Below are 23,365 nucleotides of genomic sequence, written 5' to 3'. Positions count from 1 at the left end.
GTCTGAGGATTAAGTAATAAAATGTCCAATATGAATCCATTGCTTTGTTTCCAACTAAATAGCCACCTTTTCTTAGTATTCGTTTATTTTTAACATTATTTTGGGGGAGCTTCAGTTAACTAAGGAATTTATATCTTATATATTAAATGTTATATCATAAAACTAGGAAGTTTTTAGTAAGGAATTAAGCCAAATTTGACTAGGTATATGTTTATAAATAAGATTTCTGTTATCATTCTTTAAAAATGCTCTGAAGGTCTGTGGTATTAAATTTTTTTGTTAAAAGGAATGGATATTATCTGGTTTATTTCAGAATTTTAAAATATGTTTAAGCAGTTCTACTTTTTAAAATAAAATGTTAGACTAAGATATATTAATCAACAGCTAATAAAGAGGTAAGTATATTCTTTTAAAATTACAGAAATAATCCTCTCTAAACTTTACTACCATTGTATCAGATATGAATAAGACAAACTTTAATTGAAATAAAAAAACTTTATTCAGAAAAAGAAAAAAACTTACAGTTTATAAACATCCGAAGTGTCTTTAGCATATATAATTTTAGGGTTTTCACTTGTCTTAATTTTGCTGAGCCAATCAAGTATTCTCAAAACACCTCAAAATTTAGCTAAATATTTGTTTATTTTTAGGAACTCTCAGAAAACGAAGTGGTTGGATCTTATTTCTCTGTGAAGTCTTTCTTTTGGAGGGTAATGTCTAAATTCTTTATATTAATGTTCCTGACTTTTGGTTCTGAATAGTTATTTTGAGAGTTAAATGTGAATTAAGAAATTCCCTTTTTAAAATAGGTTCTCAGAGAGATGTATTCATTTGTCTTCTTTATTAACTCTTATTCTGAGTCATTTAGGTGACTCACTCTTCATTTGTAAAAATTAAGAACTTCATATATTTAACATATTGCTTTGAAATCAGTTCCTTGTGGGCCCAAATTTATCCCAGATTCTTAACAATTAGAGGCCCACAGATCTTTCAGGAATATGATGGCACTGTCTAGAGGGTCCATAAAGGTTCTTTTTCCCTTCTTGTAAAATCTGTTCCATCTATCTGGGAAAAATTTACTTCTATTACGGTGATCTTGTACTATACACATACTAGATAGTGTTTTTTCTTTGGAAAAAAAAATCCTATGAATTAGAAAACAGCAACTCTGCTTTTGCTTTGAATAAAAAAAAAAAAAGAAAATTCCACAGAGAACTTGTTTTCAGTGCCATTGCAATTTAATGTTATTTACGCTTTCATGACTTAAACATAATGAGTTCTGTCATCCTTTTCCTCTGCTTTAATTCTGCATTGTGCAAGGCGTGATTTATGCCTTTTTGCTAATGATTTATGCATTTTTACTAATGCACTCACTGCTTTGCCTTCAAAAGTTTCCCTCTTTCTTTGAATGTTCACACTTGGCACGTGACTACCTAGCAATAGATACTGCAATGAAAATGCTACACTCATAGAACTTTGACATTTTCTTTTTTTTTTTTTTTTTTTTTTTTTTTTTTGCGGTACGCGGGCCTCTCACTGTTGTGGCCTCTCCCATTGCGGAGCACAGGCTCCGGACGCGCAGGCTCAGCGGCCATGGCTCACGGGCCCAGCCGCTCCGCGGCATGTGGGATCCTCCCAGACCGGGACGCGAACCTGTGTCCCCTGCATCGGCAGGCGGACTCTCAACCACTGCGCCAGCAGGGAAGCCCTGCCATTTTCTTTTCTTGGCTTTTAAACTGCTCATGACTGAAAACTACATTTCTCCTTTTAGAATTTTAAGATTTGTTGCAGTGTCTCATAAGCAGACTGGCAGGTACTAGATTAAGTCATGCATCGACTTGACCAGTGAGCAAGTAAACCCACATCTCTTTATCTTCTGCCTCCTCCACACACATTTTTTTTTTTTGCAGTCTTGTATTTGTGTGAGCTCATTTTAATTGTTATAGCCTCTTCATTTCCTTTCAGTCTACTGATGGCTGCCTTCACTGATGTTATTCTGTATCGTTGGTAAAATAATATTTCCTCTTATATGTTCATGCATTATCCATGAACACACAGAGTGACTGCTTTCGAATTGTCCCATTACTTTAAATGGAAAATGGCTTTTGGGGAATTTTTTTTCTCTGTTTTCTTAAGACCCACAATTACTGTGAATTCATATGCCAACCAAGCAGAATTCAGGGGTGTTCTGTGTTGTGTTTGTTCTGCATGCGGCAAATATGCAGCATGATCATTTTGAAGACTTGCCACCAGGACCAACTCCATAAACACTACTTTTCAAGGGTTTTCTTTTCAAACGATTTTTTTCAGCATCTTCTTTTCACTTTCTACTTCCAAATTAGTCTTCCACTTATCAGTATTTCCCATTTGGTTGTATCCATCCTTAAATATTCTTTATTAACCTTTCTCAGTCTCTTAAACTGTCTTATTTTATTTATTTTTGTTTGTTTGTTTTTTTGTTTGTTTGATTTTTTTGCGGTACGCGGGCCTCTCACTGTTGTGGCCTCTCCCGTTGCGGAGTACAGGCTCCGGACGTGCAGGCTCAGCGGCCATGGCTCACGGGCCTAGCCACTCTGTGGCATGTGGGATCTTCCCAGACTGGGGCACGAGCCCGTGTCCCCTGCATCGGCAGGCAGACTCTCAACCACTGCGCCACCAGGGAAGCCCAACTGTCTTATTTTAGAATATCAAATATGCACATTTAAAAGATAGCTTTTTTTGTATCTGAAGTACAGTGGTCTATTGTCTTTCTTCTGAGCATATATTGAATGACAAACAAATGGAGTCATAAAAGCAGAACCTTTCGGGGTCATTTATTTTACCAATGAGGAAACTAAGGCCCAGAGAAGTGATGCCATTGCCCTGGAGTACCTAAATGGTATGATCAGGGCCAATATTTCTCTTTCTGAATGTCATAGAAATAAATGTTTTGGTGAAGACTTAAAGCACTCGAGTTCCTTTTGGGGTTGATGAATAGAGATGCGATATATAAGTAGAGCTGCCCCTTAGTTAGTCTTCATTGACAGCCTTTCAAATTCTTATTGCGTTATGTGACCCTCTCCTCCGCAGCTCCTTAAGCCACCAATGAGTAGATATGTTTCAGGGCTGTGATGTTGCTGTATTTTAGGTTCCATTTTACAAAATCAGAAAATCAGTGACCAAGTCTGCTTTAGATCAGTGTGATCTTTCATATTCACAGTCAAAGGTCACTCTGATACCCAGCCTCATTGACCTTTGCCCCAGCAATATTTGTATTCTGATGAACTTTTAGAGGAGATGTATATGAAAAGAGGTTTCCCATAACATTTTCAGATATGCAGAAAACCTAACAGCTCAGATAAAATCTTACATGAAGAGACTATGTGTGCTTCGTGAATTAAATAGAATGTGATTTGAAAGAAAAATTTAACAGCTTATTTTTAAGGATTAATACATGTGTCCAGGAGACAGTACCTGAGTTACACCGAGTGAAACTAAACCTGTTGAGAACTTGCTCAACGGATGTCAGTGCTACTTGCTGTATCTTAATTTTCTTGAGAGCGGAATAATGGAAAGAAAAGTGATAAAGGGATATTCTAATTTTTCCAAAAGCATGCCATTTATAATTTATCAAAACATGGTATCTTAGGACGCAAAACATTAAGCAGTGGTTATGGCAATTATCGTGTTTCTCATGAGAGTAATAAAAATGTGAAGCCAATTGGATTACTCTAAGTCAGAATTTCATTAAAGACTTTTAACTTCCCATTAAAGGATGGTAATTCAGTGCAGTTCTTTCAAATATTTAGTACATTTAAGTTCCTTCTCAGTTATCTCCATTGACTAGACATTTAGATTCTGGTGACTGAGAGCTAATTGAACAATCCATCTTATGAGAGCATTGTAGTGAATTAAAGAGAGATTTTAATATTGTTTAAATGGAGAAGGCTGGGCTATGCCAAGATACCTCATACAAAAAAGTGGAGAATGGATCGTAATATGAAATGGGTGAAAAGGAGTGCATAGAATAGAGAACAATCCAGAGTTATGTGAGAGCACTACCTTGTGGTAGGATCAGAGAGAAGTATGGTTAAAGGAAGACCCTGCAGACCAAGGAGAAGAGATAGTGCCTTTGTAAAACAAGAATGTGATCCTTTGCGGAAGTGCTTACATTCTGAACAACTCAACTGTATATGACATACACCCAAGAAAAGTTCAGGTATTATTTCTATCAATAGGTGTGAACGTAAGACCCTCAGGAAAAAAAATTAACTTTTAATTTAAAGTCTCGAAAAATGTCTCTGTAAGTCAAACACAGGACTCATTATTTCTTTCCCATACCATTGGTAGAAACCTATAGATTACTTCAGCAAACCAACAGGGTTACAAGTTATATGGTGCTTTTCTATTAGTATATATTTTGAGCAAATATAGTAAAAGCTTAAGATCATTTGTTTGGCCAGTTAAGTTTAGAGAGGGTAGTTAGAACATCTGAAGTAAACATAAATACCTTCCTGACAATGTAAATTGTATCAAGAAGCAGTAGAAATAGGAAAGAAGGTTTAAAGATAAAAACCTGGAGAATTTCTCTAAGTATTATAGTGCCAGTGAATCATCTTCTAAGAAAAAAAGGGATCGAAGCCTTATTATTAGACGAGAAACTTCAAACTAGGCTGGACAAAGCACTGGGAGGGTTTTCTGTAAAGGCAATCCTGCTTTGAGCGGATGGATGGACTGTAGAACAAATCTACTTGTTGGACTTATCATCCAGGTGCAATTCACTGGAATAAACTCAGCAGGAAAAGGGAAAGATAGAACATGCCTGTGCCTGGGATTGAGCTAATAATTGCTCCACGCTCCAAGCTTTGCAGCACAAAACAGTCATTCCAGGCTGTCATTATCTCTTCTTTGTAGTGTCTGTGGATCATTTGATTAAATAAAAGCATGTGCACCTCTGTGCTGAAGATAGAGGAAAGGGCTGCCTCCACACACAGCCATTGTAAAGACACAAGCAATGTCTTTCACTCCAGTTTCATAGTGTCTAGGTCTCATTTAGAAGGATTAGTTTGTACACAGGTTAAAAAAAAAAAAAAAACAAGATAACAAAAACCAAGGATTATTTGCACACAACAGGGAGAAGATTGGTATGACTGAATGTTCCTTTAGCCACTGTTAAGTCTAAACAGACTTTTTTGGTTTTGTTCTCTGTTTTAATCAGGATCTAGAATAATAGGAATTTATCATTAGTGATCCAGTTTTTAAGGAATGCAATTAGTAAACTTTATTAACGAGAACTGGAACATAGAAGTGTTCTTAATTTGTATGAAAGATTCTACAACTTCACCACCTTTTTAATGAGACTACAGTTATAGAGTACAGTTAACTCTCATATGTTTTGCTTAACAATATATGCTAGAGTTACTACCACTCGAAAACTTTTTCTTCCTTTAAGCCCTTGATTAGCCTTTCTGAGTAACCTATACCCAGGGATATATTTCATCTAAACATAAGTCAGAGTATTTCAACAAATCCTGTACAAATTAAACGCATTTTGGGGGTTGAACTTCATAGGCTCTGTCCACAAATTGAGATGTAGTGGGGAAAATCGTCAGTTAGTTATCAGCAATTCCAGATTCAAATCTCAGACTTGCCAATCTCTAGCCATTTGGCGTTAAGTAGGGTATTTATCTTCTCTGTGCCTCAGTTTCTGTACCTTAAAAACACTTGTCATGAAAAACACTGGATTATGAAAACTCCAGCACATAATACCTGCTCAATACATGTTTACTTCTTTGTGCGATCTAACCCATCTTTCAGACTGGCCTAATTCAGTCCTCCTTGTTGATATTAGTAAAGCTGTTGATTCTCATCATAATTCTGTTGTTTGGAAACTTTGTCTAGCTGCTCTACAAGTCATTTAATACAGACTTTTAGCTCCACCATGATAATTTCCTTCCATTGTTTCCTGTTCATCTGTATCTTTTTTATCCATCTCTTGCTGCTCTTGGTCTTAATAGTGAAGGGAACTTAGGCTTATTTTTTTAGTAGCAAAGGCAACAAAGATAAGTATTGTGTGGGGCAAAATTTCTCTGTTACTTTAGAAATATCTCTTTAAAAGTTACAGAAGATTCACATGTGGGATGCAGTTAGCATGATCATAGTTATTGCCTGTCCAGGCAACATTTATTCTTCTGGAACCTTACCACTTTTTTGACATTGGAAACAGTCTCCAGAAATTTTGGAGCAACAGACTTGAGAAAGTGATTCTTTCCATGATTTCTCTTGCTCTGTTTCTTTTCTCTGCTACACCTACTAATAAAACCCTGAAACCACTCAAACCGGATCCATCACCATACAATCTCTGCACTTTATTTTCTTGACCACTGCAGCATTATGTTACTAAAGAAGGAGCTGGAAACTATCGTGGCATTGGCATTTGTCTTCACTGTGTTAGGAGACATTTTCTGACAGTGACTTGAGAAGCAAATACATATTTTTTTCAAATAATATTTTTTAAAGAGTGATGCTAAACTGATTGACATGAGGTGTTGATAGTTGCCCAAAGATTTCCCATACGGCTCTGATCATTCATTTCCATCCAGACATGCGGCAGGACTGCTCTTCCTGTCCTGGGCTTCTGCAGAGCAGAGCTTCAGAATGCTCATTACCAAAATGCACAAGTAAATTCAACCAGTTTGTTTATGTTTTCTGAGCTTACATGAGCTGTGAACTCTCATGGCTGACTTACTCTCCTGAAAACCATTCCGTATCCTAACATCTTTTATGTATATGAAAAGGGATTGAAGTCTTGAATTCGTTTGCAAGGGATAATGTGCATAAACTAATATTCTGTTTAAAATGCCAGCTCACTAATTCTAAAATCTTACTAAAGATACATGTCTGTGACTAATTACCTGAGACTTTGAAATTTGTATTATTACCTGATATCTTGATATTCTTTATTAAATCTGAACTTGGACGAATATTCCTTATGAGAGTGGATCTCAAACTTCAGTGTGCATGAGAACCACATGGGGCACATGTTGGAGAAACACGTGCAGCTCTGCCCACAAGAACTGAATCATATCCTGGAGGATCAGGCCTGGCGATTTCAACAAATTGCCCGTTAAAACTGGGGAATTACTGCTTTAAAAGTTCAAAGAGTACTTTTTCCTTTTTGGAGTTGGCTCTTTGCTTCGAAGCTGGGTTGCTTTTCCTTTTTATTCTTCCCTTCTTTTTTCTTTCCCTCCTATTTCAACAAGGACATAGTTGAAAACAGTACCTTAGATGACTAAGTACCAGCTGTAATATGTTAATTTTATTGAGGGATTTCTTGGATGTATTTAACACTCCTTGCCCGTTAGGTGCTCAATAAGTAATTTTTGGTTGACCGATTATCAATTATTCAGTTAATTATTTAGATACATCCTATTAGAAAAATCATTAACAAAGGAAATAATAAATTAAACCACATAATTTTTCAACGGCCTCCTATTTCTCTCTTTAAATGTTCCAAATATCCAGACCAATGTGCTTTTCTCATCAGTAAATTAGGAAGCAGAACTAAAGAGGGACTTTAATTAGCATATATAGTACCCATGCCAGAGAGTGGATGATGTCTACGATTATAGTAATTAATACTAGTTATTAGAACATAGGAGAAGACCAGTGTGCATGTACCTTAGAATTTTCAAAACAGGGGCGGGGGGTGGTGGTCTCACACTTGAGTGCGCATCAGACCCCCCCTCCCGGGAGGGCTGGTTAAACCAGAGCAGTGGGCCCTGCATCCAGAGCTGATGATTCCGTTGGTCTGGGATGGGGCTAAAGAATCTGAGTTTCTAACAAGTTCCTGAGTGACACTGATGCCACTGCGCTGTGGACCATACTTGGAGAACTTTGCTATACAGAGGAAGGAAACTTTAACCAGAACAGCAAGTTACTCAGAAGCTATGTTGGGGAGCATTAACGCTAGTGCTTTTCAAAGTTTGTTTGTTTTAGTTGTGGAATTCTACTTGTTCCCCAATGAGTTCCCCAAAACTTTGATTTAAAAACTAAGTTTAGTATTAGCTATCTTAAGTGGACTAAATCTTCTCTGTTTGTGGAATATACTTTTTTTCCATTCAGACCCCCACCACCCCCCCTGACCACCCCCCTCACACAGAGCAGTGCTCTTGGTACATGGGGGCCTGGTGTACTGTCTGGAACCGTAGATGAGAAAACTGAGGCCCAGAGAGGGAGCAATGTGCCCAAGTCACATAGTCAGAAATTGCTAGAAAGATGCAAGTAGACATTTATGCTAAGCCCTTGTCTTTTCTCCTGTTGATAGCCTAAGTTTTTGGGGTTTTTTGGTTTTTTTTTTTTTTTTGGTACGCGGGCCTCTCACTGCTGTGGCCTCTCCCGTTGCGGAGCACAGGCTCTGGACGCGCAGGCTCAGCGGCCATGTCTCATGGGCCCAGCCGCTCCGCGGCATGTGGGATCTTCCCAGACCGGGGCACGAACCCGTGTCCCCTGCATCGGCAGGCGGACTCTCAACCACTGCGCCACCAGGGAAGCCCAATAGCCTAAGTTTTATATCTTCCCCCTTTACCTTATAATTTTATTTCAAGTTCCTATTCTTCACACTCAAACTAAATATTTATCTGTTTCATGACTATGTAGCTGGTCAAATCACAGCTGAATTAAGAAGTCTCTTTTTAGAAGAGTACCATTTTAACAAAAATAAATTAAAAAAGAATCACTTTAAAAAATGATATTTGGTTAGTATGTTTTTAGAACCCAACCTTTGTTTTCCTTTTAGCCTTTTATACAGGTCACCTTAAATTCCACAATCACTAGCCCTGTTTTTGTTAAGAAATATTCTCCCCTCCTCCACCCCCCACCCCTTAGCTTCCCAAGTTGTTCTGGGAATGTTCTTCCAGGTTATAGAAAAGCATTTGGTCACAACTAGTGGCACTAGGTAAAGCCTCCATTAAGTTCTTTCTGTTTCTGTGAAAGCATGAAGGATCCCATGGAAAGCATTCCTTCTCATCTTGAAAGTAAAATTCTTGTTCTCCTGTGAAAAATGGGAGGAGGAGAGAGCAAGTAAGGGTTTCAGACATGGTACCATTCAAGAACCTAACTCAGCATTGCTAACCGAAGTTGCTGTGTAACCTAGATTGTACCCAACTGTTATTTGATGAGTGCAGTGTATGACTTGTGCTGCTAGAGTGTGTAGGATATGTCATTAAGTATATCCATCTGCAAGCTGGAATGTTGTAAGTATGAATACATGTGCTCGTATGACAGAGAAGTGGAAGGTGATGCCATGTATTAGCCACATAGGAAAACATAGACCGAATGTCATTTCAAATATAAGCAACTCACCTAACTTAAGAGTACCCTCTAGCAACATTGTACTTAACTCATGACTACTTTGAAACCTCGGGGAGAGTCTCTGCCCTAAAGACCAATATTGGAAGAAGCTCGGAATAAAGGTCAGAAATACTGGGTTCTGGTCCCATATCCACCATTTATTAGCCCAGCCACTTGGAGCCTCAAATTCCTCATCGGTAAAATGGAAATAGCAGGACTTGCCTTCCTACTTCATAGGGTTTTAGTGGAAACCAAATTATGTAATGTATATATAGGCACTTTCAAAGTCTAAAGCTCTGTATAAATGGGTAGTTTTTAACTCCTTAGTCTTTGCTAAGATAATTATTTCTTCTTACTTGCCAAAAATTTGTTTTCCTTCTTTGCCACTCATACCCCTTAACAAAAGTTGCAGATGCATAGTTGAGAACCTGATTCTCTAGAGTCTGTTGTTGTAGTCTCAAGAGCAGCAGTAGTCAGATAGATAGATAGGCACTGAAATCGATTGCTGCATTATATAAAATAAGTAGCATGAAATCTTAGAACCAAAAAAAAAAAAAAACTTGAAAATTACTTGGTGCCATGAATTCTAAACAATTATTTTAATCTGAGAAATCCTTGGTTCAAACAAAATCAATGTGGAAACCCAATGTATTGATATAAAACAGATGGGAGCAGAGGGGCTTCACTGAAGTGGGGTATGGAGTCCTTTGGAAGTTACAGGTGCTGCATGTAACCTTGGCTTCTCTTCAGAACACAGGTGACACTGCTCTTGGGCTCACAGAGGTGAGGGATGTGTAGACAAAGTCCTGTATTGATATTAATAAGGCAGAGCCACCAAGAAGTGGTGTTTAAAATTTGCTGATCACCAAGGCAGGGAAATACGCAATGTGATTTAGAAAGATTTCCATGGACATGTTCAAATATTAAAAGTATTATCTTTCGAAGAATATAGTTTTCATTTTCCTAATAAGCATCCTGAAATGCATGACTTTTGATGATAAATAAAAAATGGCTATGCCATTATGATGGTGTGGGGAAAAAGTAAGAATTCAAAGTGGGAGGGGGAGTTATACAAAATAAACTATCACTTTAGTGTGGAAGGAATTAGGCCAAAAGTAGAGCTAATCCATAATTTAGAAGTGGAGTACTCTGAGGTTGAGAGAAACATTGAATTTCTTCATGAAATCACTATAAGTGAAGAAAACGTGCTTGACAACATAAAAAAAAAAACAGCAATTTTTATAATACTCCTTGGTTCTGGATCCAGATTGAAAAGATCTTTAACATTTTAGCTACTTTCTCTGGCTTGTTTTATATGCTATTTAGTTCAAGAGATTATATGGCATTTTTAGACTTGCTGATTTTTAAAAATTCTGAGTTTGTTCACTGGCTTGAGTACTGTGACTTAGAATTGAGCAATTAAAAGTTATTAAAGAAAATGTTCAAATACTAGAGAACGAAATCCAGAAACATACCTGCCAATATAAATCACATATGTAATTTTTAAAATTTGTGATGCAAGTTTCAGGCATAAGCAAGCTATCTCGGGAGGGCATACTGACTTTTCTCTGTTCTGTGGTACCTTAAGTAGTTTTTTAGAGAGCTGAAACTCAGTTATCTCTTATTGTGGCAATAAAGAAGTTTTAAAATTGTCTGAACAGAACTTAAAACTAATCTTAGAACTAAAAACCGCCTGTAAAATCCACTTGTAACACGAAAAAAATTTTTCAAAAACTGTTACTGACAAATGCTAGATGTGTTTATTATGATTTTTGATAATAAAAACTTTGAAGCAGCAAAAAAACTTTTACTAATTAAAAATTACATATCACCGTGTGGATGAGGCCTTTTACATTTATATTTATTTATACATATTTAGACAGGCATATTTGACACATATGCAAATATTCTGTGATATTCTTAAAATATCTACATGTAATTTTAAGAGTTGAAGAAGTAGACTTTATTTTGAGCACACACCTCTCTTACACAACAACCTTAAATTTATGAGATAATAATTTCATATTTATCAATAATTGTATAATAACTAATAATCTATTAATTGTTTTTATTTTTAAAAATTGTAACTGCATATTTTTTATTTTTGAAAAACTATAACAGATGAAAGAGTAACGCCAAATGTGGTATTTTGGTTTAAAACACAGTAATCTAATTCTTTTTTCCTTTGCCACAAGTTTCAGACCCAAAGTTTACGTCTGTCAGATGTACACAGAAAACCACATCTTTGGAGAGGTATAGTCAGCATCACATTGATTGAGGGGCGAGACCTCAAGGCGATGGATTCAAATGGGTTGAGTGACCCCTATGTGAAGTTCCGGCTTGGACATCAGAAGTACAAGAGCAAGGTGACCTATCTCTTTTGTGTTCCCATCAGTGCTTGGAAGGCAGTGGTTGGTTAATAGCCATGCTCTGAGACGTGAAAACACTAGACACTTTTTTAATGCTTTACAGAACTACTTTTCAACATCATGTCAGGCAACAGTGCTAACAATTGTATTGCATTTCTTACTTTATGTACTATGTGACCTTTGGTAAACTATTTCTCTATGTCTCAGTTTCTTCACCTATCACATGGAATAATACTAGGAATACTAGGAATAATTTAATTAATTAATTAATTAATACTAGGAATAATACTAATCTCTTTAAAAAAAAAAAAAAAAAGCCGGAGCAAACCTAAGTCAATGCCTGGCACATAAAGTGCTCAAAGAATGTTGGCTACTATTACTACTGCATCTAGTACTAGTACAAGTACTACAAATAGCACTATTTGACATGTATGAAAAATCTTTGTGCATTACTCTGAACCATTTTTTCAAACTGAGTTGTACCAATGCAGATTGCAAGGTTTTAAAAAATGTACTTAGAAAACAGAGGGCCAGAGTCCTGCTGCCACTACAGCAGTGTGCCATGGCACAAGTTACTTTGCCTCTCCATACCCCCATTTCCCCATCTGTGAGAATGAGAATTAAAATAATGCCTGCCTAATAAAGTTACTGAGAAGATTGAATACTATGTGTCATGCATGTAAAGGGTTTAGAATATTGCTTTGCCCATAATAAATACTCAATAAACGGTAGTAGCGGAAGGAAGAGGAAAAGTAGCAGCAGCAGTAAGTATATTATGTAATAACACTTGTATTATTAGTAATAACGTATTATATTAAATATTCATATCACTACCATACTATTAACAGAAATAATAATAATTAGTAAAGGTCATAGTAGTCATGGTTATATAGTGATAGTTACATTTATCTGTGTTGCATCCAAATACAGCCTCTTTTTTTTTTTTTTTTTTTTTTTTTTTTTGCGGTACACGGGCCTCTCACTGTTGTGGCCTCTCCCGTTGCGGAGCACAGGCTCCGGACGCGCAGGCCCAGTGGCCATGGCTCACGGGCCCAGCCGCTCCGTGGCATGTGGGATCCTCCTGGACCGGGGCACGAGCCTGTGTCCCCTACATCGGCAGGCGGACTCTCAACCACTGCGCCACCAGGGAAGCCCAAATACAGCCTCTTTAATGGTCAGCTTCTATAGCTGGTATTCATTGACAGCTTGGGACAACTGATTACACCCATCTTGTATTAGAAATATCACAGAGGTGATTTCTTAGCAGGCTGATTGGTTACCTTCTTAAGTGCCCACATCGAAGGGGAAGGCATCACTTCTGACCTATAGGAAATCATATAGGGAAGAGAATCCTACAGAAGAAAACTGAAAGCTTAAGTTCTTTTTTGGCCAAATAAGTAAGACGGACCACTCTCCAAAATACTGAAGGAGTTCATCTGAACCCAATTATGAGACATTTGAATTGTCATACCATCCATCCAGTGCTGTCTTTTTTTTTTCTGCCATGGGTTTAATAATAACATTTTAAAGAAACTACTGATCCCAAGAATAGGTACCTGTGACCACTTCTATCTTGTCTTTTATCAATTAACATTATTTCCCTGTTCTGGTAGGCTTAAAACATTACTTATTTTTATAGTTCTGCTCTTTAGGTATGAAATATGAAACCCAGCTATGGACATGTGTCTCTCTTTGCTCTTTCTTTCCATGATCTATTGCTGATTAATTTCAGATTATGAACTTTAAAAATTGTGATTCATTTGCGTTACCTTTGCACATAACATACTTCATTGCTTTCAAAGTCTTTACATCTGAAGATCTGTCTCTCATACATTAAAAAGAGAAAAGGCCGCTACAGGCCCTCCTGCTAAAAAGAAAGAGTAGGGAAACAAATATGAATGTGGTCTAACTCAATGGTGATGGAATTTTAAAACACATCAGTATGAGTCACTTGATTCATTGATTCAGGTGTCTTATCTGAATACTTGAAGTTACAAAATTGCACGTCAGATAAGATATCTTTCTTATATATGCAACACACACATATTCATATTAATTCACAAACATATTAATTCACAAACATTTTTGGCATAGTGCTTTGGGGAAAGAGATCTGAAGCTCTAATAAAAGACTTGAGTCTAGCTACTAAATCCTAGTTACTGTAGGTGGGTCACTTAAACCTCAGGTCTCAGTTTCTCCATGTATAAAATTGGGATGATACATCAGTGCTATAATTTTAAGGTAAAAGTTTGCCTGACCACTCCAAAATTACTTTTTTTTCCTCTTTCTCCCACAGAACTTCATTGTCCATTTTCTTCATTATTCAGCTCGCAATTCTTATGTGTGTGGGAAGTGAGGGAAAAAAACTCTGGGAATCCTCATCTTCCTTTATTATAAGATGACAGACTACGAGTTATATCTGTGTAGTAACTGGTTATGTAAAATAAATGCTAGTATCTGAGTGAGCTATTCCACTTACAGACTCTTTGCCTTTTCTATGTAGTTCATATCTGTTATCTGTTACTCAAAATAATGAGAGGGTGCCTGTTGGTTTTCAGGACACATTCTTTTGGGTTCTCTCATACAACATGTAGTAAAGATGCTGAGATCTAATGACTTATTTCCGTCATTTCTAGAAGCTCACATGCTTTTCTAGATAGTACATAAAGTTTGATTTATATCTCAAGTTAAATTTTTTAAGACTGATATTGAGGAGATAGTAATGACTTTTTGGTTTTCCAGATTATGCCAAAAACTTTGAATCCTCAGTGGAGAGAACAATTTGATTTTCATCTCTATGAAGAAAGAGGCGGAATCATTGATATCACTGCATGGGACAGAGACGCTGGGAAAAGGGATGACTTTATTGGCAGGTTTGTGCAATTTGGTATTTTTGGATCACCCTAGACAGGATGAGCTTTGTTGTAAGTCTGGTATTATAATTGATCTTTACTGTTTTGAAGCAAGGGATCTTATCATGGTAAGGCAATGCTTGGGTGAACTGAAAAATAGATTTGAAGACTGACCAGTAGGTGGCAGTTTTGACCACTTGATGGACAGGCTATCTGAATTTGATATCCAGAAATTTTCTCCAGATGTCAGGAACATTGTGCATAAAAGTTACGGGAGTTGAGAAAGAGGAATCTCATTTGATATAAGATACTTAAAAGGAACAAAGAACATATTCAAAGTCTGCAAAGTGATCTGAGATAATATTACTTTTCATAAAGCATATTGTGACCGCAAAATGCATTGTTTCATACAACTCCCTGCAAGGTAGAGAATCTTGATAATCTCCTAGGAGTTCATAAATCTCCCAGGAGTTCAAGTTTCAGTGAAGGAAGTGTGTAAGTGAGGCAGATCCAGGTTAATCTGATAATGTGGTGAAGAAAAGAGTATTCTGAAGCTTACATGACATCTCTGCACAGAGACAAGGTTATTTTGAATGATTGCTTGAATTATATGAATTGTTTTCTAACTTTAAAGCCTATTTTAATATTTTCAATAGTTACATATGTGTCTTTATAGCAAAACACATTGAAACCTGCCAATACTGAAATAAAGCATGGTGTACAGAAGAATTTGTTAGTTTAGAAAATTCTTTCTTCATCATAGTTGACATGATTTCCAAGTCTCTAAACATACAGCCTGAAGAAATGCATACATACTAATAATAATAAAGGGAATTTTACACTAAAAAAGCAAAAATAGGAATCCAACCCAATATATTTGTCTCTTTGGCTTTTGTTATTCTAAGAAATATGTTTTAAACAATGGTTTTCTTCATAGTATTATAAAGTGAGAGGTCACAGATCAGCTTCAGTTAACCTATAATATTTTACTTATAAAATGAAATGAGAAAAACACCACTGCAAGCTAATGCTGTATTACATTTCAATCCTTTTTAGAGGACAAGCTTTCACTGCATATTTTTTCCCTCTAGTAAAATACTATTTTCAGTGTTTTCTTAAAGTTCTACCTTGCTCTCTTTGGGATATACCACCGGCTTAAGTATCAGTATAGATCTGTTAATACATTGAATACATTTTAGTATATATATATATGTCTGTTTCCATCTTCCTCAATAAGCTATGAGCACTTTCAAGTAGATGCTTTCTAGATATTCCTTGAATAATTAATTCATTTTCATAATTTATAGCAACATTAGCTCTATTTGGTGACCACAAGGAAATCAGAATGGCTGTCATATGTAACTTGCTACCTCAATCTCATTACTTTGTATTCAAACTTGCTTATCATAGTAAAATAACGAAGTGATTGATGAAATGTACTGGCTTCTTGTACTTCTGGGTCCACATTACATGAAGTCCTTCTTATCCTTTTTTCCATTTTTTTCCCATAATGACAGATACCCTTTTACGTATTTTTCTTTCTTTGAAAAGCATCTCCAAATTTGGAAATTATGAAAATTTCTCAGCCCATTTTGTACTGACCTTTCCCGTTTCCTCACTTAATAATATTACAGATTCTTCAAGGGCATGCCTAATTATTTTAAGAAATGTTTGGCAGAAAGGTGGACTTGTTTATCTTACTTCATCTCGTTTCTATGGGTTTGTCCATATTTGGTGAATTTTGAGAGAACAGTGATAAATGGCTGGTGTGAAGATCATAGTGATTGCTCTAGACAACTAGGGGAGCTGAGAAGGTTTATGAAGTTTGGAAAAAGAGAAGAAATCCATTTTTGGAGCTTCTGGGTTGGTGAACATGTGCAGGTGCTGGGGGAGTGCTGTGCCCTGAGAGGGCATGGAAGCTCCACACCCCTTACACATACCTTACCCTGTGCATTTCTTCCATCCAGCCATTCCTGAGTTATATCCTTTCATAGTAAACTAGTAATCTAGTTGGAAGTGTGTCCTCCCTTCTTATTTTTTTAGCTGTTAGAGGTGTTTACCACCTGCATATAGTTTCTGGCTTGGGCTTTGCCTGGGTTGTTGGATGAGTTCTTTATGCCCGTGGCTATTACACAGGAGAACCTTGCAAGCAGGATCAAGAAACCCTGGGCTCCAGCACCCTCATTGCTCTGATGGGCAAATCTGTGTGCTCTGCTTCCCAGTATCTTGGTTGGATTAAAACTGGCTTGGATGGTGAGTCCAAATAGTACCATTAAAGAATTATAGGGATTTCTAAACCTCTCATTTATTTTGAATGACTTACATTTATTTCCAGTTACTTTTTTTTCTAAATATAATAAAAACTTATCTGGCATCAGCCTCACTAAAAAACATTCACTTTTGATCATATGCCAAATATAATTGCCTAAGAAAGCAATTTGAGCCAAGAAGTTTTGGAGTAAACAAGAGCACAGGTAGACAAGAAGACTCCTAGGACAGCTTTTGAGTATCAGTTTAAACCATTTTACACAGTAAAGGGATTTATTGTTGAATTTTGAGATAAGCAAAGTGGACAATACAAAATTGTTGTACACTTTGCTAATTTAACAAAGATGCCTGTTGCAGAAAAAGGAAATGACCCTGGCAAATATCATCACTTCCAAGCTACTTGATGGCCAGATAGCAGCAGAAACTCTTGGTATCTGACTTTATACTTACTAAATTGTACTTTACACACATCCTGCGACTGAAGAACAATATATTATTAGATCTAAGTGGTGGGCAAGAGAGTTGCATGTGTTTATGTCAAGGTTGTGTGGTAACAGTGGAAATAGTGCAGATTATAATAGAATCCCTTGGTCCTAGAATAGTTTAGAAGAGAATAGTTACCTTCTAATTAAATTTGAGTTCTAAGATTAAAGTAACAGGAGTAAAACTGTCATCAGGGTCTTCTGTATTCTTTTCTTTTTTTTTCCAATTTTTGAATTTTATTTTATTTACTTTTTTATACAGCAGGTTCTTATTAGTCATCAATTTTATACACATCAGTGTATACATGTCAATCCCAATCGCCCAATTCATCACACCACCATCCCCACCCCCACCACTGCTTTCCCCCCTTGGTGTCCATACGTTTGTTCTCTACATCTGTGTCTCTATTTCTGCCCTGCAAACCGGTTCATCTGTACCATTTTTCTAGGTTCCACATATATGCGTTAATATGTCATATTTGTTTTTCTCTTTCTGACTTACTTCACTCTGTATGACAGCCTCCAGATCCATCCACGTCTCTACAAATGACCCAATTTTGTTCCTTTTTATGGCTGAGTAATATTCCATTGTATATATGTACCACATCTTCTTCTTTTTTTTTTAACATCTTTATTGGGGTCTAATTGCTTTACAATGGTGTGTTAGTTTCTGCTTTATAACAAAGTGAATCAGTTATACATATACACACATTCCCACATCTCTTCCCTCTTGCATTTCCCTCCCTCCCACCCTCCCCATCCCACCCCTCCAGGCGGTCACAAAGCACCGAGCCGATACCCCTGTGCCATGCGGCTGCTTCCCACTAGCTATCTACCTTACGTTTGTTAGTGTATATGTGTCCATGCCTCCCTCTCGCCCTGTCACAGCTCACCCTTCCCCCTCCCCATATCCTCAAGTCCGTTCTCCAGTAGGTCTGTGTCTTTATTCCTGTCTTACCCCTAGGTTCTTCATGACATTTTTTTTCCCTTAAATTCCATATATATGTGTTAGCATATGGTATTTGTCTTTCTCTTTCTGACTTACTTCACTCTGTTATGACAGACTCTAGGTCTATCCACCTCATTACAAATAGCACATAAACAGAAAGATAGATCAGTGGAACAGGATAGAAAGCCCAGAGATAAATCCACGCACATATGGACACCTTATCTTTGATAAAGGTGGCAAGAATGTACAGTGGAGAAAGGACAGCCTCTTCAATAGGTGGTGCTGGGACAACTGGACAGGTACATGTAAAAGTATGAGATTACATCACTCCCTAACACCATACACAAAAATAAGCTCAGAATGGATTAAAGACCTAAATGTAAGGCCAGAAACTATCAAACTCTTAGAGGAAAACATAGGCAGAACACTCTATGACATAAATCACAGCAAGATCCTTTTTGACCCACCTCCTAAAGAAATGGAAATAAAAACAAAAATAAACAAATGGGACCCAATGAAACTTCAAAGCTTTTGCACAGCAAAGGAAACAATAAACAAGACCACATCTTCTTTATCCATTCATCTGTCGATGGGCATGTAGGTTGCTTCCATGTCCTGGCTATTGTAAATAGAGCTGCAATGAACACTGTGGTACATGACTGTTTCTGAATCCTTTTGCAAGCTGTTGCAACATTCTCTGTCTGTATTAAATTTTTTTAATTAATTAATTTTATTGAAACATACTTTACATGTAACATGTAAATTTAAGGTGTACAATGTATTGATTTAATAGATTTATATATTGTAACATGATCGCCATCATAGCTATAGTTAACACCTCTATCATGTCACATCATTATCTTTTTGTGTGTGTGTGGTGGGAATAATTAAGATATGCCTCAATTCACTTAGAAATTAGAGACTTCTGGGAGTTGATTGGTGGATGGTGAATAAATTTAAAGTTGACCGTGGAGGGTGATACTCTCCCATCAATGTCTAATAATGGTTTTTAAGGATCCTGTCTGAATTAGTCCCAAATTTGGAACACGTGAATGGATTAGATTATCTACACACACTAGTGTACTGTGTTATAGTTTTTTTATTAATCACTTTATTTTCCAGTTTGGGTCACATATAATGATTTCTTTTTCCTTTTTTTTTTAACGTCTTTATAGGAGTATAATTGCTTTACAATGGTGTGTTAATTTCTGCTTTATAATAAAGTGAATCAGCTATACGTATACATATATCCCAATATCTCCTCCCATTTGCTTCTCCCTCCCACCCTGTCTATCCCACCCCTCGAGGTGGTCACAAAGCACTGAGCTGATCTCCCTGTGTGTGGCTGCTTCCCACTAGCTATCCATTTTACATTTGGTAGTGTATATATGTCCATGCCACTCTCTCACTTCGTGTGAGCTTACCCTTCCCCCTCCCCGGGTCCTCAAGTGCATTCTCTACGTCTGAGTCTTTATTCCTATCCTGCCCCTAGGTTCATCAGAACCTTTTTTTTTTTTATATTCCATATATATATGTTAGCATACAGTATTTGTTATACTCTTTCTGACTTAATTCACTCTGTATGAGTCTCTAGATCCATCCACCTCACTACAAATAATTCAATTTCCTTTCTTTTTACGGCTGAGTAATATTCTATTGTATATATGTGCCACATCTTCTTTATCCATTCATCTGTCCATGGACACTGAGGTTGCTTCTATGTCCTGGATATTGTAAATAGAGCTGCAATGAACATTGTGGTACATGACTATTTGAATTATGGTTTTCTCAGGTTATGTACCCAGTAGTGGGATTGCTGGGTCATATGGTAGTTCTATTTTTAGTTTTTTAAGGAAACTCCGTAATGTTCTCCATAGTGGATGTATCAATTTACATTCCCACCAACAGTGCAAGAGGGTTGCCTTTTCTCCACACCCTCTCCAGCATTTATTGTTTCTAGATTTTTTGATGATGACCACTCTGACTGGTGTGAGGTGATACCTCATTGTAGTTTTGATTTGCATGTCTCTAATGATTAGTGATGTTGAGCACTCTTTCATGTGTTTTTTGGCAGTCTGTATATCTTCTTTGGAGAAATGTCTATTTAGGTCTTCTGCCCATTTTTGGATTGGGTTGTTTGTTTTTTTGATACTGAGCTGCATGAGCTGCTTGTAAATTTTGGAGATTAATCCTTTGTCGGTTGCTTCATTTGCAATTATTTTCTCCCATTCTGAGGGTTGTCTTTTGGTCTTGTTTATGGTTTCCTTTGCTGTGTAAAAGCTTTTAAGTTTCATTAGGTCCCATTTGTTTATTTTTGTTTTTATTTCCATTTCTCTAGGAGGTGGGTCAAAAAGGATCTTGCTGTGATTTATGTCATAGAGTGTTCTGCCTATGTTTTCCTCTAAGGGTTTTATAGTCTCTGGCCTTACACTTAGGTCTTTAATCCATTTTATTTTTGTGTGTGGTGTTAGGAAGTGTTCCAATTACATTCTTTTACATGTAGCTGTCCAGTTTTCCCAGCACCACTTATTGAAGTGGCTGTCTTTTCTCCATTTTATATTCTTGCCTCCTTTATCAAAAATAAGGTGACCATATGTGCGTGGGTTTATCTCTGGGCTTTCTATCCTGTTCCATTGATCTATATTTCTGTTTTTGTGCCAGAACCATACTGTCTTGATTACTGTAGCTTTGTAGTAGAGTCTGAAGTCAGGGAACCTGATTCCTCCACCACCGTTTTTCTTTCTCAAGATTGCTTTGGCTATTCAGGGTTTTTCGTGTTTCCATACAAATTGTGAAATTTTTTTGTTCTCATTCTGTGAAAAATGCAATTGGTAGTTTCATAGGGATTGCATTGAATCTGTAGATTGCTTTGGGTGCTATAATCATTTTCACAATGTTGATCCTTCCAATCCAAGAACATGGTATATCTCTCCATCTGTTTGTATCATCTTTAATTTCTTTCATCAGTGTCTTATAATTTTCTGCATACAGGTCTTTTGTCTCCTTAGGTAGGTTTATTCCTGGGTATTTTATTCTTTTTGTTGCAGTGGTAAATGGGAGTGTTTTCTTAATTTCTCTTTCAGATTTTTCATCATTAGTGTATAGGAATGACAGAGATTTCTGGGCATTAATTTTGTATCCTGCTACTCTGCCAAATTCGTTGATTAGCTCTAGTAGTTTTCTGGTAGAGTCTTTAAGGATTCACTATGTACGGTATCATGTCATCTGCAAACAGTGACTGCTTTACTTCTTCTTTTCTGATTTGGATTCCTTTATTTCTTTTTCTTCTCTGATTGCTGTGGCTAAAACTTCCAAAACTATGTTGAATAATGGTGGTGAGAGGGGACAACCTTGTCTTATTCCTGATCTTAGAGGAAATGGTTTCAGTTTTTTACCATTGAGAACAATGTTGGCTGTGGGTTTGTCATATATGGTCTTTATTATGTTGAGGTAAGTTACCTTTATGCCTACTTTCTGGAGGGTTTTTATCATAAATGGGTGTTGAATTTTGTCGAAAGCTTTTCCTGCGTCTATTGAGATGATCATATAGTTTTTCTCCTTCAATTTGTTAATATGGTTTATCACATTGATTGATTTGCGTATATTGAAGAACACTTGCATTCCTGGGATAAACCCCACTTGATCATGATGTATGATCATTTTAACATGCTGTTGCATTCTGTTTGCTAGTATGTTGTTGAGGATTTTTGCATCTATATTCATCAGTGATATTAGCCTGTAGTTTTCTTTCTTTGTGACATCCTTGTCTGGTTTTGGTATCAGGGTGATGGTAGCCTCGTAGAATGAGTTTGGGAGTGTTCCTCCCTCTGCTATATTTTGGAAGAATTTGAGAAAGATACGTGTTAGCTCTTCTCTAAATGTTTGATAGAATTCGCATGTGAAGCCATCTGGTCCTGGGCTTTGGTTTATTGGAAGATTTTTAGTCACAGTTTCAATTTCAGTGCTTGTGATTGGTCTGTTCATATTTTCTATTTCTTCCTGATCCAGTCTTGGCAGGTTGTGCATTTCTAAGAATTTGTCCATTTCTTCCAGGTTGTCCGTTTTATTGGCATAGAGTTGCTTGTAGTAATCTCTCATGATCCTTTGTATTTCTGCATTGTCAGTTATTACTTCTCCTTTTTCATTTCTAATTCTATTGATCTGAGTCTTCTCTCTTTTTTTCTTGATGAGTCTGGCTAATAGTTTATCAATTTTGTTTATCTTCTCAAAGAACAAGCTTTTAGTTTTATTGATCTTTGCTATCGTTTCCTTCATTTCTTTTTCATTTATTTCTGATCTGATCTTTATGATTTCTTTTCTTCTGCTAACTTTAGGGTTTTTGTGTTATTCTTTCTCTAATTGCTTTAGGTGTAAGGTTAGGTTGTTTATTTGAGATGTGTCTTGTTTCTTGAAGTAGGATTTTATTGCTATAAACTTCCCTCTTAGAACTGCTTTTGCTGCATCCCATATGTTTGGGGTGGTCGTGTTTTCATTGTCATTTGTTTCTAGGAATTTTTTGATTTCCACTTCGATTTCTTCAGTGATTGCTTGGTTATTTAGTAATGTATTGTTTAGCCTCCATTTTTAAAATTTTTTTACAGATTTTTTTCCTGTAATTGATATCTAGTCTCATAGTGTTGTGGTCAAAAAAGATACTTGATACGATTTCAATTTTCTTAAATTTACCAAGGCTTGATTTGTGACTTAAGATGTGAGCTATCCTGAAGACTGTTCCATGAGTACTTGGAAAGAAGGGGTATTCTGTTGTTTTTGGATGGAATGTCCTAAAAATATCAATTAAATCCATCTTGTTTAATGTATCATTTAAAGCTTGTGTTTCCTTATTTATTTTCATTTTGGATGATCTGTCCATTGGTGAAAGTGGGGTGTTAAAGTCCCCTACTATGATTGTGTTGCTGTTGATTGCCCCTTTTATGGCTGTTAGCATTTGCCTTATGTATTGCAGTGCTCCTATGTTGGGTCCTTAAATATTTATAATTGTTATATCTTCTTCTTGGATTGATCCCTTGATCATTATATAGTGTCCTTCTTTGTCTCTTGTAATATTCTTTATTTTAAAGTCTATTTTGTCTGACATGAGAATTCCTACTCCAG

At 36.6% G+C, this 23,365-nt stretch overlaps 1 protein-coding gene across 25 annotated transcripts in view; it reads left to right on the top strand.

Annotated features, from left to right (window-relative positions):
- The window catches only part of MCTP1 (multiple C2 and transmembrane domain containing 1), a 534,125-nt gene that overhangs the window by 302,036 nt on the left and 208,724 nt on the right, over nucleotides 1-23,365 (top strand). For 19 of the 25 annotated variants that reach the window (XR_012330780.1, XR_012330776.1, XR_012330779.1 and 16 more), the window contains 3 exons: nucleotides 651-710; nucleotides 11,526-11,696; nucleotides 14,442-14,572. Coding sequence is in view for 20 of the 25 variants with exons in the window: in XM_073802311.1 (XP_073658412.1) it covers nucleotides 651-710; nucleotides 11,526-11,696; nucleotides 14,442-14,572 (362 nt within the window). In the remaining 5 variants the exon portion in view is untranslated. The remainder of the gene's footprint in view (nucleotides 1-650; nucleotides 711-11,525; nucleotides 11,697-14,441; nucleotides 14,573-23,365) is intronic. The other 6 variants (XM_033853025.2, XM_073802313.1, XM_073802312.1 and 3 more) reach the window with 1 other exon arrangement.

The sequence above is a fragment of the Tursiops truncatus genome, chromosome 3 (assembly GCF_011762595.2).
Source record: "Tursiops truncatus isolate mTurTru1 chromosome 3, mTurTru1.mat.Y, whole genome shotgun sequence".
Lineage (NCBI taxonomy): Eukaryota > Metazoa > Chordata > Mammalia > Artiodactyla > Delphinidae > Tursiops > Tursiops truncatus.
This window is presented reverse-complemented; position numbering and strand designations above follow the sequence as displayed.